Source organism: Drosophila suzukii, chromosome 3, assembly GCF_043229965.1.
Source record: "Drosophila suzukii chromosome 3, CBGP_Dsuzu_IsoJpt1.0, whole genome shotgun sequence".
NCBI lineage: Eukaryota > Metazoa > Arthropoda > Insecta > Diptera > Drosophilidae > Drosophila > Drosophila suzukii.
This window is the reverse complement of record NC_092082.1, coordinates 88,103,822-88,120,855: the sequence shown is the minus strand read 5'-3', so window position 1 is coordinate 88,120,855 and position 17,034 is coordinate 88,103,822. Positions and strand designations below refer to the sequence as shown.

The 17,034-nt window shown below is 40.1% G+C and overlaps 4 protein-coding genes across 4 annotated transcripts in view; 1 reads left to right on the top strand and 3 right to left on the bottom strand.

Moving 5' to 3' along the window:
• The window catches only part of His4r (Histone H4 replacement), a 267,260-nt gene that overhangs the window by 121,786 nt on the left and 128,440 nt on the right, over positions 1-17,034 (bottom strand). The gene's annotated exons all lie outside the window — the stretch shown is intronic.
• Positions 1-17,034, top strand: part of Pde6 (phosphodiesterase 6) — a 46,365-nt gene that overhangs the window by 26,960 nt on the left and 2,371 nt on the right. The window contains exons 2-12 of the mRNA XM_070996441.1: positions 1,878-2,914; positions 7,063-7,327; positions 9,059-9,304; positions 9,366-9,631; positions 14,232-14,312; positions 14,398-14,685; positions 14,760-15,003; positions 15,094-15,185; positions 15,315-15,638; positions 16,522-16,675; positions 16,831-16,990. Of these exons, the coding sequence (XP_070852542.1) occupies positions 2,297-2,914; positions 7,063-7,327; positions 9,059-9,304; positions 9,366-9,631; positions 14,232-14,312; positions 14,398-14,685; positions 14,760-15,003; positions 15,094-15,185; positions 15,315-15,638; positions 16,522-16,675; positions 16,831-16,990 (2,738 nt within the window). The 5' untranslated portion in view covers positions 1,878-2,296. The remainder of the gene's footprint in view (positions 1-1,877; positions 2,915-7,062; positions 7,328-9,058; positions 9,305-9,365; positions 9,632-14,231; positions 14,313-14,397; positions 14,686-14,759; positions 15,004-15,093; positions 15,186-15,314; positions 15,639-16,521; positions 16,676-16,830; positions 16,991-17,034) is intronic.
• Positions 9,687-11,725, bottom strand: Cyp313a1 (Cytochrome P450 313a1). The gene is made up of 7 exons (XM_065865608.2): positions 11,499-11,725; positions 11,244-11,444; positions 11,009-11,194; positions 10,865-10,937; positions 10,672-10,798; positions 10,041-10,614; positions 9,687-9,981 (listed from the first exon to the last, which is right to left on the bottom strand). The coding sequence occupies exons 1-7, from the start codon at positions 11,653-11,655 to the stop codon at positions 9,821-9,823; spliced, it is 1,479 nt and encodes a 492-aa protein (XP_065721680.2). The 5' UTR covers positions 11,656-11,725; the 3' UTR covers positions 9,687-9,820.
• On the bottom strand, positions 15,854-16,522 carry LOC108010881 (uncharacterized). Its single transcript, XM_017075869.4, has one exon. It carries the CDS (start codon positions 16,280-16,282, stop codon positions 15,869-15,871), a length of 414 nt encoding a protein of 137 aa, XP_016931358.4. The 5' UTR covers positions 16,283-16,522; the 3' UTR covers positions 15,854-15,868.

Below are 17,034 nucleotides of genomic sequence, written 5' to 3'. Positions count from 1 at the left end.
TATTCCACTTTAAATCGTACCCAATTAAATCAACCTTAATTCACTTCAATTTCCCTCTTAACTTTATTTTATCAACTTAATTGTACTTGAGAGCTGCGCAACTAAGCTTATAATTTCACCAACTTAATGTTCGATTTATGGCATTTCGAGCAAGGTCGACTGGCCATAAAAAGGGGAACAAAAAATTTGTTTGCCAAAGTGCGCATTAAACTCTTAATCTTTAGTGTTGACATTAAATTTACAGTAGCAACTAAGCCTGAGGGGGCCAAGAGTATCGCCCACAAAAGCCCCGGCGAGAACAAAGCAATTTTACAAGCCACCCAGGGCAAACAAGAGGACAAAAACCCATCTGCAGAGCGGAGTTCAGGAATTTATTACCCAATTTGAAATTGCAAACGAGTGCGTGATAAAGTCCTGGCTACTGTGAGCTGTCCTCTGGCTCAGTGTTTTATTCAAAACACCATTGTTTATGCCGCAGGCGGAGGTTGAGAGTCCAAACAAGTGCAGGTTGCAAGGGAAGTCATCGCTACTGGTGGTCAAGGTGCCGTGGCCAAAGGACAAAGGACCCTCACAGGATGTACTAAATGTTCAAAAATAAACCTGACTAGCACACTTTGATGCTGCTTTATGACGAGCAGATGGGATTGGCTACGTTTTATACAGCATATTTCGATGCAAGTGGCAAGTTGCAAGTTGCACTTTGAAGGTGGCACGTGGCAAGCGCCGAAAGTGTTTACCATGCAAATGTCGAGGGCCATTTCAATGCAAATGTGCACAAATGGCAACGTTGTTTCACCACCCCCTCTAAAGGTGGTTTTACCTCCACCCCCCTTTTTCATTTAAAACATTTTCCTTTTTGTTTGCGGCACTATGCTCTCGGAAATGTGAGTGCAAGCCACCTTTCGAGTCCTGGCTTTTGCATTTGACGTCTGCTGAAATTACCTATGCCCTCTTTTCAGGTTGGGGGAGCCATAAATTTGTGTCCCATTGAAGCATTTAAATTTATTTCCATTCCGCATTCGGGCCGAGATTCCAAGAGATTTCTCCACTCTGCCGGGGGATCAGCGAATTTATTACCCGCAAATAAATTCTATGTGATACATTCACATTTTCGGAATTGAAAAGGCAGGCGAGAAGGACACTCAAGTTGAATAAAAAATCTTGGTTACGAATGCAAATTGGTAGCGAGCTGCGAAATTTATGTTTCCGGCATTTTTCGGCGCAACCTTTAGATAAATAAAAGTATTTGAAGTTATTCGTTAAGGTATTTACTACTATGCGTGGGAAATTACTTTTTTACCCATTTAATATGGTATTGAATACTGTTTCAATAACTTGAGAAATACTAACGCTAATATTGTAAGTATTTATGATCAATAATTGAACATATTATTTATAAACAAGTTTATAAATATTTTGTTTAAGAATCCCTTGTGGCCTCCAGATAAAACCTAGCATTTTTTTTGTAAACCATTTTAGGACTACATTTTTTTTTTTGACTGTAGTATATATTTTCCAAAAATATGCCTTGCCCCAATTTCCTCTCTTAAACATTTTACAAAATCAGTGAGACTGCAAGGTTTGCGAAAAATCCCATATAAGATCCCTGGCAAAGTTCCCGGCAACTCATTAATTTTTAAGCAACTGATAAGAAGATACGTGGGAGGACCTCCGCACTCAGAGTTAATGGCTCGGCTGGGCCACGCCCTGCTCATCTAGAATTTCGAAAGCGATTCGCTTAATGGCAGCCAGCCATTAGCCTCAAGTGGCAATGTGGCAAAGTTGCGTCTAAACTTTCCATTTGTTCCATTCAAGCTGGCCCCTAATCCGCCATCAAATAGTAACTTTCTCTGTTTCTTTTTTCCCCTCTGTTTCAGGCTTTCTTCAATCAAAGGGAAAAATCAACGGTTAACCGGCGAGTGGACGCATTTAAAGCCACTCGAAAAAGACAAACAAAGGGGCAGACGTGCGTGAAGTGAAATCTGGCGGCTAACCGATGAGACTGGCCTATCATCAATTACCCCATTGCCACGCACCTGGCCATTAAAGTCGAGGAGTGTGGAGAGCAACAGGTTGGCCGGGCGAAACCCCCAGGAATCCAGGTCCACCATAAGTGGGCGAGTACGTGACTTAATCAGCGGACGCAGCAGGATTCGGAGCCTGGCTAACGAGGCAAAGGCTACCAGAAGGATCAGAAAAAATAGTAGGAGGAGAAGCAGCAGGAGGAGGAGGAGGAGGAGCTGCCCCCCATTTGGCCCGCAATGATTTCAGGCACGGCACAGTGAGCAGCAGCAACATGACAGATGTGTCATCGCCAGCTGGCGGCGCCGCAGCTCCGGTTGAAATGACCACCAGCAGCTCCACAGCAACCACCTCATCCGCATCCTCATCCAAACCGCTGACCAATGGCGCCAACAAGACGGCCACGTCAACGACAACGGCTGGAATGGCAGCCGGGGGTTCGGGATCTGGAGCACTACCCTCCACCAGCTCAAGTGGCAATCAGGTCAAGCTGGAGCATCATCATCGGCAGAGCAATAACAATCGACCCGTGGCCACCACCAATCGCAGTCCGGAAATCAAACTGAGATCTCCATCCGGCGAAGGTGATGGCATCTCCAGACTGTTGGCCAGTCCCCCATCTCAGTCCCCCTCGCTGACGAGTATACAAACCCAGCAGGATAGACTGGCCAAGGCGAGCACTTCGACGGCATCGCAGCAGGATGTGGATGAGGTGGCCCGGTTGTTCGAGGAGAAGCCGGAGGCCTTCGAGAAGTGGCTGACTGAGCGGGCTCCTCCGGAGGCCCTCAGCCGACTGCAGGAGTTCATCGAGAACCGCAAGCCGCACAAGCGACCCTCGGTCACCTCGGATCTCTTCCAGCAATGGATGTCCGCTTCGCCCACCGTGCAGCAGGTATGTGATATATTATAATTATATATTATTGTATAAGAAAATATTATTAAAATATTAGCTAATACCTACTCAAAGTATACGAAAAAAAGGTTTAAAAGCAAAAATAAGGTTAAAACGTTTTAAAAAGTAAACTGCTTTACACAAAATGTATTCTTCTTATTCAATTTTAAATGATTTATTTTATTTCTTTCATCAATTTCCTCGGGGTAAAATTCCTCCCTTAAAAAAGGACAATACTTGAGATACTATCAGTCAGTTTTCCATTTTCTATGTATATTTATACCAAAGTACAACCTAAGAAATTACTAACAATTACTAAACAAGACTATACCTTCTTCACTTTCCGATAGTAAATAATAGGGAAATTTAAACAGGAAAGTTTTTTCTTTCGATTATTCTACCTCAGAGGTAAATCAAAATCTTGATTGAAAGTTGTGCTGGCACTTTTCCTTTGGCCAAACTAATTTTCGTGGCCAAATCAGAGGGGTGTCATTAAGGGTCCTTTTCCATCGCATCCATCCAATCTATTTTAGCCACTCCTCTCCTGTCCCCCAAAAATTCCCACCAAACAAAGGCGGCAAGTGCAAGTGCAAATGCAGTTGCATTTGCCAAGTGGCAGTGGCAATTGCAGTGGGTCCCCAGCACTTGGCCACCATGCTTTTATCCTTTCAGAACTCAGAGCTCTATTTGCCCACCATCTACCATTTACCGACTGTTTGAGCTGGTATTTGTATTTGCCCTGCTTTGTTTTGCCCTGTTTTGTTGTACTTTTGGCACTGCTGCTGCCTGCGCGCTGGATTTCCGCTTTTATTTAACTTTGTTCGCCTTCTCGCCGAGCGAATTAACTAAATTGATATTTTCACAAATTTCCTTTGGCTTTTCTTGGCTGTTTCTGGTGTCTCTGGCTGCGTGTGAAGTTCCCTAATTGGAAAAACTCACACAGCCACATGGAATTTCCATTTCCATTGCCTTTTCCGGACCTTCTGCTCCGCTTATGTTTAATTCAGGCACTAAAAATGAAATTACTCGCTTTCAAAACCCCCACTTGCAATCGACAGCCGAAAAGCATGCTTTATAAATTTATTGGTTATTTATTGACAACCTGGCCGGCAGGTTTTTTAAATCGCTACCTCACGTCGGCGCCAAGTATTTTTCAATTAACTTTTATTTGATATTTTTGTGTAACGCCGCTTCAGGGGGAAAATAACATAAAATAAAATACGGTTGAATATATGTATGGCCTGACCTTTGTCGGTGAAGAATGGTCTTTTCGTGAAATGAATTTTGTGTGAGCGATTTTATTGGCACAACTGAAAAATGTATGATTCATTACTGTAAAAACTGTACATAAATAATTAAAAATATTTCATTTTGATTTTGATTTTTAATTGCTTTATGTTGCCCTTTTTACAGTGTGTTTTGTTAGCTCATATGACTTCCAAACAAATTTCTGTGACTTTAAAAATATACTTTAAGTCAATTTAAAAATATTAGTAAATGTTTTTAAAAGAAGCAAACAGCTTAAAAATTTCAAAAATGTTAAAAGTTTTAAATTTTTTTCGGAATGAATAGACTAATGTACGTATAATACGATTCCAATTAGTACTTATATTTTGCATAGGGGGTAATAATGCTTAATGGGCACACTTAAGACTGTTAAACTCAATTACCTTTGCATACTTCATTTATTTGCCTGTTTATTTGAAATGCTCGTGATGGCCATCGAATGAGTGCTTGAACTCGATGACTCAATTGAACTCTTTTGACCCACTCATTGCCATTGGCAACTGCCATCGAGACCCACTTGTGCAATGCGTTTTTCGAATGTTTACTTTTCTTTTCTGAAAAATCCATCCAAATTATGTTAGATCACAACTTGAACTGCAAATTGCTCTTCTGCTGCAATTGGTTGAGCAAAAACAGAGAAAAATCCAAAACAAGAAGTGGGCTTGAGTCCCGCATGGAAATCGGCACTCACCTGGGCACTTGTGAATCAAAACTAAAAGTCAGTGGAAAATTCTTTCAGTCAGCGAGTATATGTGTGTGAATGGAAGGAAAATGGGGGAAAACTAGGCCAGTATCCTGGGTAAAACAACAAGCAGTCAACCTTTGAGACCTTTCAGCGATTGTCTGGCTTAGTGAGTGCAGTTTGTTTTATTTTCCCCATTTTTTTTGCAGCAGGTGAACAGCACGTGTGCCTTTCCCCCTTTTTGTTGTCGATATTGTCAATTTATTTAAGTGCACGTTACGCAATGCAAACTGCAATCCCCGTTCAGGGTATTTCCAGTTCTTAGCCCCTGTTGTTTATCCGCTTTTGTTTCGGTAGCATCGGTGTGCTATATATGGCTCTGAAATTTTCATGCCAGGCAGGACGTTTTCCCCCATTAAGAGTCATTTCGTTTTCATGTTTTCACTTTCTTTTTGCAAAAAATAGAAATAAGAGCAGAAAAGAACAATAATAAAAACAGCACGAGTGCTCGACATCGTTTGTTGATTTTATTGTTGTTTTAAGGGGAACACTCAATGCCACTGGCTGAAGTTCAAATTTACTTAACGCTCCGACTGGCTTGGCTTTGTTTTCACTTCCCTTTATTTGTCTGCATTTTATTTAATGAATTTGCATTGTTCCCGCCCAACACAAACATAAATGTGTTTCTAACTTTCAGTTCAATCCAAACAAGGCGGAGATTATTTGACAAGTCTTTTTGGCCAGCTTTTCTTTTCTTAAACGCGGCTAAGACAAGTTTTAATGGAATTTAATGCTTTATTTATCCCACCTTTTTATCTTGAGAAAAAAGGAAATTCATTAAGAAAGGAAAAACACAAAAGGATTGTAAAGTAATTCTATCATTTGGGTTTACACAAAGATTGTATTAAACAGAAATCCCGAAAGAAAATACAGTTCTCTACAAGTAGAGTACTTATTTGTATACCCATTGTAATTATTGATATTTCTGGCCAGGCGCCACATGGAAATGTTGATACAAGAAGGGGCAGGAACGACAGTAAATTGCTTTAATTTGTCAGTAAAAATGATGGGGATGTGGGGAGTGTTATGGCCTGTTTTCAGGACCAGGATGAGGACAGTACACGCAATGTAACCAGCTCCCAGTTTGCAGCTCGCAGCTCCCAACTTGGTTAATTGGCCCCTCGCACGCACAGGTCACTGGATCGGGGCATTCAGGGGTTTTCAGGGGGCTTCAGAGGATTCAGGACCAGGGGCCTTTTTCGGTATTCAATTACCACATTGCCCAAGGACGTGGAGCCGAGGCAGGAGCCGGGGAACCGCTTAAGGGCACAACTGCCAACTGCTGCTAATAGTCACCCTTTGAACCGGACCAAGTTAATTTCCAATGAAATTGGGGGCCAGGGTTAAATGGCCAGAAATCGAAAACAGAAATAATGGTACGTGGGCAGAGACAATAGCCCTTATTGCCTTAAATACACTGTTAAATATTTAAAGTGCTCTCTTGTCTCTCGTTCTGCCGAATAATAATGCCCAGCTAATAACACAGCTATTTATATGACAACTAATTAAATAGGGGAATTACTCCGCTTTCTCAGGCCAAACAATTGAATTCCCAGACACGTACTGGGTCTGTTCAAGAAAATGCACAAGATGTCCTGGAATATTTTTGTGAACTAGTTAAATTGTATTTCAATGAATAAATTATCGTTAAAAGAAGTAATTGTGTACATATTACTTATTAAAGAGGGATATAACTTACTTTAAATAAGTAGGTCTTGTTAATATAGAAAAATGTGGTATTATTTTGTACTTTAAAGAACATTGTAAGATACTTAAAATTAGTATATGTATTTTTTCTTAAGTATACCAACGTTTTACATACATTGTTAGGGTCTCATTATTGTTACTGAATTAATCATGTTTAATGATACCCAAAATTATAAAAGGAATAATTATAGAACATGACATTATTAATAATAAAATTCAAGTGAAATGAAAGTAGTTATAACATATATTAAAATAATTAATAATGTATGTTTATACATATTTAATGTATTATTTCATTAAGATCCCATTTGATTATCCCATAATATTATCAGTGTGGTATTCTTTTTTGGTTAAACTTGATCCAATCATTTTATTAACCTTTATGGTGTCTGTTTCCCCATTTCCCCTGCAGAAATCCCCGAGGAGTCTCTCCAACTCCTCGGCATCGTCGCTCCCCGAGAGCCGGAGGCACCTGATGGACCTGGACGAGGGCGAGCTCTTCATGGAACTGATTCGCGACGTGGCCAACGAGCTGGACATCGACGTGCTGTGCCACAAGATTCTGGTCAATGTCGGGCTGCTCACCCACGCGGATCGGGGCTCCTTGTTTTTGGCCAAGGGCACGCCCACCAACAAGTATCTGGTGGCCAAGCTATTCGATGTCACTCAAAAGACAGGTGAGCCTGCAATGGAAATGCACAATTTCCATTGGCAATTTTGTTGCTCCACACACTTTGGGTTTCTGTAAAGGGTGTACTGTGCTTGTGGGCGGAATCCTTGTGGCACAGGTAATCCCGCTTTAATTAAGGTGAACAATGCACACAACGAACTACTACAACACAATGGCTGAAGAAAGCAAAAATGAATGAAAAATGGGAAAAGGCGAGTCAAGTGCGCTCAGTGATTTCCACAAATGCAGGGGGAATATACTGAAGGACTTTGTTAAAAGGCAGATAGACTGAGAACAACATGGTCAAAATCCATGTAAGAACGAGGAAAAGGCAAAAGCAATCAAGTTAGAAGTAAAAATAGCCTTTTTGAAAACCATTTTGCATTTAAATTGTATGATTTCGTCCTCTTGTTATTTGACATATGTGTTTGGTATTATAAGCCTCTTTGTTTTCTTGGGAAATATGAAATCAATGTGAAATATTTCTTTGTTTTTTTTATTCGATTTTCTTTGGGGTTTTATTACAATACAAATTACAAAATAGCTTGGTCCCATTAAGTTCTTGAAAAGTTTGAAATCAATAAAATACATGAAATAATACCATCAATAGATACGTTTCCTTTAATTAAAGTTATTTTATACAGAAATATTACCCTTTGAGCTATTTTGAAAATGTTTAGGGGCCAACCCATTGAACGTATACAAATTGACACTCATTAGCGGCCGTAAATAATTCTTGGCCTGGCCAAAAGGGGCCGGCAAACACATTAGCGAAATTAGGCTGAAATAGTAGGGGGGCATTAAAAGTTTTCGGCACATAAAACTCAAAAGGTCGCCTTCAAATGTGAAATAGCTTGTATATTTTCCGAGAACGTGCTCCCACAGGTTCCGCCCACAAAAACAAACAGGCCGACATATTCATACAGAAGTGCGTTACATTCGTAATGAATCTTTGGCGCAGATCCGTGAGTAAAAGCCACCGCTTCCGCTACATAATTCAGTGGGGAAAATGCGAGAAAGATTAGAGCTGGGAAATGTGAAGTGGTGGCAATGGGGGGTTAGATATATCTACCATTATACGGATACGATACGGATACATGTGGCCCAGGCCCACTGAGATTATGTTTGAGGCGGGACCGGCGAGCTCATGCAAATTCACATTTGACTTCTTGCCCTCGGATTTTGGATTTTCGGGGGCCCTGTCATTATTTATTTATATATTATTCTCTCTGTGTTTTCGGTGTTTCTGCGAAGGCCCTGCTCTTGTATCTTTTGCATGGCAGAGTGAATATTTTGCCTATAAATTTAATATTTACTCAGATGCACGACGGGCTTTATCTGCGTCCTAATACGCTTTGCAACGGTTGAACTAATTTCGAGGCAGTATGTGGAAAAAGGTTGAACGTGTTTAAATTTCAATTGTAGAGGCATTAAGAATTTATAAAAAGATACATGGCGGGCCTAAGGGATTTTCAAAGGGCTTTACTTATGAGGGCTTTTGAATATGATAAGGAAAGCCTGACAAACTGCTAAATTAAAGTGGAGTCTTATTCAATTCTTCAAGTTAGGGACAAAGCATCTTGCAGATGCATTACTTCAATTTGAAAAGCGCTGAGTCCTGCGTTAAGATGTGAGTGCTCAATCTTAATTCAGGAATTTTATTCATGATTTTTGATAGCTCTCTTGGCACAGCGTTTTCCCCTTGATTGACTCCAGTTTGAATCTCGTTTGATTGCAGCACTCAAGGACGCGGTGACTCGGGCCAGTGCCGAGGAGATTATCATTCCCTTTGGCATTGGAATCGCGGGAATGGTGGCGCAGACAAAGCAGATGATTAACATCAAGGAGGCCTACAAGGATGCGCGCTTCAACTGCGAAATCGATCTGAAAACAGGCTACAAGACGAACGCCATCCTCTGCATGCCCATCTGCAATTACGAGGGCGACATCATAGGCGTGGCGCAAATTATAAACAAAACGAATGGTGGGTGTATTACCCCTCTATATATATTCATTTTTAAATATATCTATAATACATTTTTTAGGCTGCATGGAGTTTGATGAGCACGACGTGGAAATCTTCCGTCGGTATCTGACCTTCTGCGGGATTGGCATTCAAAATGCCCAGCTCTTTGAGATGTCCGTCCAGGAATACCGGCGTAACCAAATCCTTCTCAATTTGGCCCGCAGCATCTTCGAGGAGCAGAACAATCTCGAGTGCCTCGTCACCAAAATCATGACAGAGGCCCGCGAACTTCTCAAGTGCGAAAGGTGCTCGGTGTTTCTGGTGGACCTCGACTGTTGCGAAGCGGTAAGTGATATATTTAACAATTTCAATTTTTTAATTGCCAAGTCACTTAAGCATTAAGTGATATTTTGATTTAAATTTAAATGCTTAGACTAGTGGGGTTTGGCTACTTTAAAAACTTCTAAAACCTTTGAAATTTAAGGAATGAGCTTTTGTTCTTGAAAACCACTACCCCGTTAAAGAAATATCATCCTAAGTTCGTCGTTTAAATTCCAGTCGTGGGTATTCAGCCAGCTTCATGGTCATATTATCTACATAGACTAGATCCTCATAGCGAAAACTTGTGCTTATCTTGTAATTCCTGAGTAATCGGCATAAAGCGAACTTTGAAGACATCATTGCATATTTCGAACCTATAAAAGACATTAAATGTGATGAAACCATGATACTTTCAGTCGAAAGACCACCCAACCTATGCAGTTTCTCTTTCCCCTTGCAAAGGGAACGAAGGCATAAGAGTGCCGTTTCTCTATGTTTTTGGGTAAGAAGTTATCTGGGTTGAATTTGGATGCGTCTGGACCCCAGACCTCTGGATTTCTGTGGGTGTGAAATATATCGATGCCTATAACTACTCCTTTGGGCAGAAGAACACCATTTGAAAGCCTGACATCATTCTTCGTTGCTCTCGCCGTTATTGGTATGGCGGGTATCAGGCGCAGGGTCTCCTTCATCACTCGTTCTAAATAAATCAATTTTTGCATATCTGAATAGGTTACTTCAAAGTCCCCGGCGGTGGGGAAGACGTCAACTAGCTCCTCGAAGACCGCAATCTGGTGCTCGGGATGCGTGGCCAGAAGAAAGAGAGTATGATATACCGTCAGAGCTGATGTATCATAACCAGCGGCAATCATTATACAACATTCGCTTTTCACGTCCGTATAGGAAATATCGCCTTTGCGGAACAGTTCCATAGCACGATTAATCACAATGTTCATCTCGGGATCTGATTTACTTTCATCCGTTGCGTTCTGCTTTTTTTGGACCACCTGATTATCGATAAAAAGGCTAAGAAAGAAATTTTAGAAAATGAATCTTTCACTTACATTGTCCAGCATTTTTTGAATTCTTGAAAGATTGTCTGTTTGCACCTTTTCATAACCGCACAGCTTGGAAAATATTTTGTTTTGGGCCAAAGGCATCAAAATATTAAGTGTTGTTTGACATATGAGCCTGAATATTTTATATAAAGCGAAGCAATTTATATACTAATGGATATATGCTTCAGATTGGACTCACGCTTCAAAGCATTCCACAAGGGCATTGTTTTTGAAGTGTTCATCATGTTTCACATCAGATCCCATTGTGGTTTCTGCGGACAGAACCAAAAATGTTAAGAACCAAATCAATACGAGTATATATAAGAATGGCAGGATGACTTACGAGCAGCTATTCTAAACGACCACCTGAGCATGTCTGGAACCACATCTTGTTCGCCTTGATCGGCATAACTTTCAATCTTGTTTCTAAGGATATTCGTCTCGGCATCGAAAATGTGAAAAAAGCTGAGCAGGACATCATGTTTAAATGCTGGGTTAAGGTGTTTCCGACGGTCAATCCACTTGTGATCTAATAAGACATCGGTATTATATGGCTTTTGCTTAGCTCATTCCAGTACCTTCTAGTCCCAACAATCCAGATCCCATGCAATTGGTTATCGCAGCATTGACATGCGGGCTCTTGTTGTTGCAATCGGAAGAGTTAAAGGCATCCTCGACGACATTGGGATCCCTGGTCACTATAAATGGCACTGGACCCATCCAAGTTAAAATCGTCGAGCCATACTTGTCAAGATACTTGGTTCGAAAGCTTATTTTGCCTGTTTTTGTGGTCAATTTTATATTCATTGTCTTTTTGGATGAATTGTTTTTACGTTTATAAGTGATGATATTTTCCAAGGAGCTGCCAAGAATGGGTAACCCTATGGGCCCTGGCAATCTTAACATTAACATATATATCCGACGGCGAGTCCATAGGAAATAAATCCAAAGAAGTGCTCCAGCGGTCAAAAGCAAATTAATCGTTAGCATTATTTATGTTCCTAAAATAAAACACTGAACCCTTTAAAAAAAATGACACTCCGCTAGAAACTGTGCTTCTCTATAGAATGGTTTTTAGACTGATTTGCTCTGAAGCTTCGGTTGGGCTTTATATAGATATATGGCCGGGGTGCAGTTTATTTAATAATGCAAATTAAACATGATTATCGCTATTATCTAGTTTAACAGGAAGTTTAACTGACCTAAGCCAGACCAACTTAAGGATTATTCAAATGTAAAGTACATAGAAGTCGCCTTCAATTACAAGTTGCGACTGCTTAGCTTGAGCTAAACTTGTTTTTAAAGAAAATTTCTTTCCTAGCAGTCACACTGTCTATAGAGCACTTTATTTAAATCGATTCAGAATATGAAAAAGATTAACCATCATTTTCCAGACAACCAAAGTTCATGCAAGCAAATAATTTGCTTGTGGACCAGATTGCAAATTGGCGCCCCAATATGCGGTATAAATAATAAAAAAGTGAGGCCCGGCGGTCCCCAGTCCATTTAATTTTTCGTGTGGCAGTCGGTCTCATTAAAATGGTTTAAACGCCACCGAGAGGTCCATTTTGTTTGTGTGTTTGTCAACCCAAAGGAAATTAAAGTGTGCAATTTACATTATGTTTTTTGGGGACTCGACTGTGGGCGTTTCCACGTTTCCAATCAGCAATGAAGAAGTGTCAGACATCGCCTGGAATTCTGACAGCTCGGTGTTGGAGGTCTTTGGGGGATTTTCGAAAAATTGTGTACAAGTCTGGACAATTTTCATTTGGGCTGAGGTTACGCTGATTGCCTGTCATTATTTATAGATTGTCAATTGGGCTTATCTAGATCTTTTCTTATCTATGCAAAATAGTGAATGAAATAAATTAATTGAAAAAAGGTTTTTAAATAACTTACGTTTTCGTCGGTGTTAATAACTACCTACGTCATTACCTGACATCTAGATTTTAGAATAAATTATTATACAATAAAACAATTAATTCTAAAGCAGTTAATATTAAAACAAGCCCCTTTATTCATATTGATTAATTGAAGAGTAATTAAAAAAGTATAATGCACTACAAATTTACTTTTTGACACTAGCCATTTAATAAAAATAATAGGTATTATAAAATGTTACAAAGAATAAAAGTCAGCGCTTTAATACAATTTTAGTCATCACATTTAACACACTTAATAATAATAAAATAAAATTTTGTTTGCTACATTTAAAGACACCATAAATAGCAATCGAATGTATGAATATACATTTATTGAACGAATATTTATTTGTTGCAATCATGCTTCAGTTAAATCAATTAAGACACACTTAAAGCCTGTAAAATGTTCTGAGCACGTGTACAATCGATTTGCATATTCATCCTTGGCCAACAGGGCGCATTAATATTGCCAAAGGTATTTCTCCAGGGATTACGCATTAAAATTTTAAATGGAACTGCCCGTAAAAGGAGTAATACAGATGTCCTGGCCTCTGGCATATGAAAGACATTTTGCTCGGCCTATTTGATGAATGCATATAATTAAACTGCTGCATGCTGCATTAATTTACTGCCAGCGGTAAACAAATGAAGGCTGTAAATATCGAATTGAGTGACCTTTATATGAACTAAACAAAAGCCTGCAATTTCTCACAGAAATTGTTATTAATTTGATATGTAGTGGACAGTGCAATTCTGACCAATGAAATGCCGTTGATTACGTTGATTGTTTAATTCGGGAAATTGCCAGGGCCAAATTAGCCATTATCTGCTGCCAGCTGATAATGCAAATGCATGTAAGTGTAATGGACAATTTATTAGCCCATAAAGTCCAACTGGCCCACAGGGGCAGGTCCAGTCGAGTTGGCCTGTACGGACGGACGGACTCTGAAAACTTGGCTGACAAGCCCGTCATGTGCAACATGTCAGCTTAATTATGCTCGGGTGGCAAGGGAGTGGGCGGGGTTATGTTGCCCGTTTGCGAAGGACTTTTGCACTGGAAGAAAATAAATAAAGGATCAGAAAAAATATGACTTGTTTAGAATATGACATGATCAATTAAAAAGATAACCCAGAAATTATATTTTTAAAAAATTTGAGAATAATTTTTTCTTTTTTCTAAATTTATTTATTCCAAGATTAAAAGCAACAGACTTATCTATCAATTAGAATAAAAATATACTCCCAGAAAAATTGAGAACATAAAAAAGCCAAGATCAAATAAAAACTAAACATGATAATTAGTCTTATTACTTATTTGAGAAAAAATTTTCTTGAAATCAAGAGGAAAGTACTCTTCAGTTTGGTTTTTGAGAAGAAGCAATCTCGATTTTGTAATTTAAGACAAGTGTATTTGAGATATTTGTGAGATTTGACTGCAAGGCATATTTAAAGACCAACCTTAATAATTAAACTATTTATAGTTTAAAAAACCTATACCATTTTCCTAAGTGTGGGGTGGGAAGTGCGATGCGGTGCAATGCAATTTATCAACAAGTTGGCGGCTTGGGGAAAACCGTTACGAGCTCCATTAGTGGCAGCCACTTAATGTCCCCTCTGCCCTTCTTCTCGCCCCTTCCACCACAGAGCCATTTGGAGAAGATAATTGAGAAGCCCAATCAACCAGCCGCCCGCGCCATCAAATCCGCCGATAGCTTCGAGGAGAAGGTAAGTCCACCTAAGGTTTTGATTCCTTTCAAGCCCATTGATTCTCATATTTGTTTTTGGAAACCCCTTTCGATTGATCGAACAGAAAATGCGCAATCGTTTCACTGTGCTCTTCGAACTTGGTGGCGAATATCACGCTGCCAATGTTTCGAGGCCATCTATCACTGAATTGAGCACCTCGACTTTGGCCCAAATTGCTCAGTTTGTGGCCACCACCGGGCAAACAGTCAACATCTGCGATGTCCACGAGTGGGTCAGGGAACACAATCAGATTCGGGCTGAGGACGAAATAGACAGCACCCAGGCCATCCTCTGCATGCCCATTATGAATGCCCAGAAGAAGGTCATTGGAGTGGCCCAGCTTATCAACAAGGTTCATATTCTATTAATACTATTATAATTACTTATTAAAATTGGGGTAACGAAATCATTTGAATATTTGAACAGGCCAACGGAGTTCCCTTCACCGAATCGGATGCCTCGATTTTCGAGGCTTTTGCCATCTTCTGCGGCTTGGGCATCCACAACACCCAGATGTACGAGAATGCCTGCAAGTTGATGGCCAAACAGAAGGTGGCTCTCGAGTGCCTCAGCTACCATGCCACCGCTAGCCAGGATCAGACGGAGAAGCTCACCCAGGATGCGATTGCCGAGGCGGAGTCCTACAACCTGTACAGCTTCACCTTTACTGGTAAGAAATTTTTAAAGATCTCAAGATCTTATTAGAAAACCATGAATAACTGAGATTTCTTTTCATGTAATTACTTTTATTCTACTTAAGACTTTGAATTGGTGGATGATGATACCTGTCGAGCAGTTCTTCGCATGTTTATGCAGTGCAACCTGGTATCTCAGTTCCAAATACCATATGATGTAAGTGCTATATTATTGTCAATATAATATAATATAATTTTTAAATCTTTCTAAATAACATAAAATAAGCTGTAGTCCCTAAAATCTCATACTTATGTGTATTTTCATTGTATAATAACAACTTTTTAGGTCCTCTGCCGCTGGGTGTTGAGTGTTCGGAAGAACTATCGTCCTGTGAAGTACCACAATTGGCGGCATGCCCTTAACGTGGCCCAAACAATGTTTGCCATGCTAAAAACTGGAAAGATGGAGCGCTTCATGACGGATCTGGAGATTCTGGGCCTGCTGGTGGCCTGTTTGTGCCATGATTTAGATCATCGCGGTACCAACAATGCATTCCAGACCAAAACAGAATCTCCACTGGCTATTTTGTACACTACCAGCACAATGGAGCACCATCATTTCGATCAGTGCGTAATGATACTCAATTCGGAGGGAAATAACATATTCCAGGTAAATACATTTCTTCATATATATAAAATAATATTTTAAGCTATCCATTTGAAACCTAAAGCACAGGGAAATCCCTTTAAATGAGATTAGTCTATATATAACTCTTACCTTTTAAGACAGATTTGTTAAAACAGCTGTGCTATAAAATGAACCAAAAATTACAGAACTCTTTTTTTTGTTTCGTTTATAACTTGTAACATTTTATTTAAAGAATTTTAACATGATTCAGCCTAACGACGAAGAACACGGCCATTGCGGTTCTTGGACTTCTTGTTGAGTTTTCGGTTGCCAGAGGACTTTTTGTTGCGTCTGAGGGCCTTTTTAAGGGCCTTGCGAGCCTTGGCACGGGCGCTCTTCGATTTGGATTTGGTGGAACTGGCGGTGGTGGCCACCCTGATTTTCCTCTGGATCGAGTACGTCAGATTGCTCATACGAACGATCTTAGCGTTATCAGCCGAAGTGTAAGAAGAGGTCGCCTCGGTGGTAGTGCTGGTGGTGGCCTCCGTGGTGGTAGTCGTTGTGTTATCTGCAGTCCTCACTTGAGCCACATACAACACCATCGAAAGGACGAAGAGAACGAGAGACAACTTCATGTTGGATGCTTCAATTGTAAACTGATATGCTTTCTGCTCAGAAATTGGCATTTTTATAGTATCCAAGATTAGCTATCGACCTTCAACTAGCCGAAAACATAGTTTACCGAAATATATTTGAATTAAATCCACCTTGACTCCGATAAGTGGTGAACTTATGTTTAGGCACATGCCTAATTCTAATGTGACGTCATGGGTACAGGTGTTTTTTGGGATAGCAATTTAAGATGAGAATAAGCAATCTTAGCTTTTTGTCTGCGAACTTGACTTTGTGTTTGCTTTCTTTTCAGGCTTTGTCACCTGAGGACTATCGTTCGGTAATGAAAACTGTGGAAAGCGCCATCCTGTCCACCGATCTGGCCATGTATTTCAAGAAGCGAAACGCTTTCCTCGAGTTGGTGGAAAATGGGGAGTTCGATTGGCAGGGCGAGGAGAAGAAGGATTGTGAGTACACATACTTGTCATACTCTTCACTATGTTCTTAAATTTCAATTAAATTTAAATTTCAACTCTATTCTATCCTATCCCTGAATTCTAAAAGAAACTTTCTATTAATATTATTATATTAATATAATACTTCTTAATTCTATTATTTTTAGTACTTTGTGGTATGATGATGACCGCCTGCGATGTGAGTGCCATTGCCAAGCCCTGGGAAGTTCAGCACAAGGTGGCCAAGTTGGTGGCCGACGAGTTCTTTGACCAGGGAGATCTCGAGAAGCTGCAGCTCAACACGCAACCAGTGGCCATGATGGACAGGTGAGTAGTCCTAGAGCCAATTAACATATGGTTCCTAATTCTAA

What these genes read in the sequence shown, in the direction of transcription:
- Cyp313a1 (XM_065865608.2), bottom strand. Translation starts at nt 11,655, where the DNA reads ATGCTAACGATTAATTTGCTTTTGACCGCTGGAGCACTTCTTTGGATT. An exon ending in AAATATCATCACTTATAAAC is followed by an intron (nt 11,445 to 11,498) that starts GTAAAAACAATT and finishes CCACAAAAACAG; the next exon opens with GCAAAATAAGCTTTCGAACC. An exon ending in CTTGTGGAATGCTTTGAAGC is followed by an intron (nt 10,799 to 10,864) that starts GTGAGTCCAATC and finishes TAAAATATTCAG; the next exon opens with GCTCATATGTCAAACAACAC.
- LOC108010881 (XM_017075869.4), bottom strand. Translation starts at nt 16,282, where the DNA reads ATGCCAATTTCTGAGCAGAAAGCATATCAGTTTACAATTGAAGCATCC.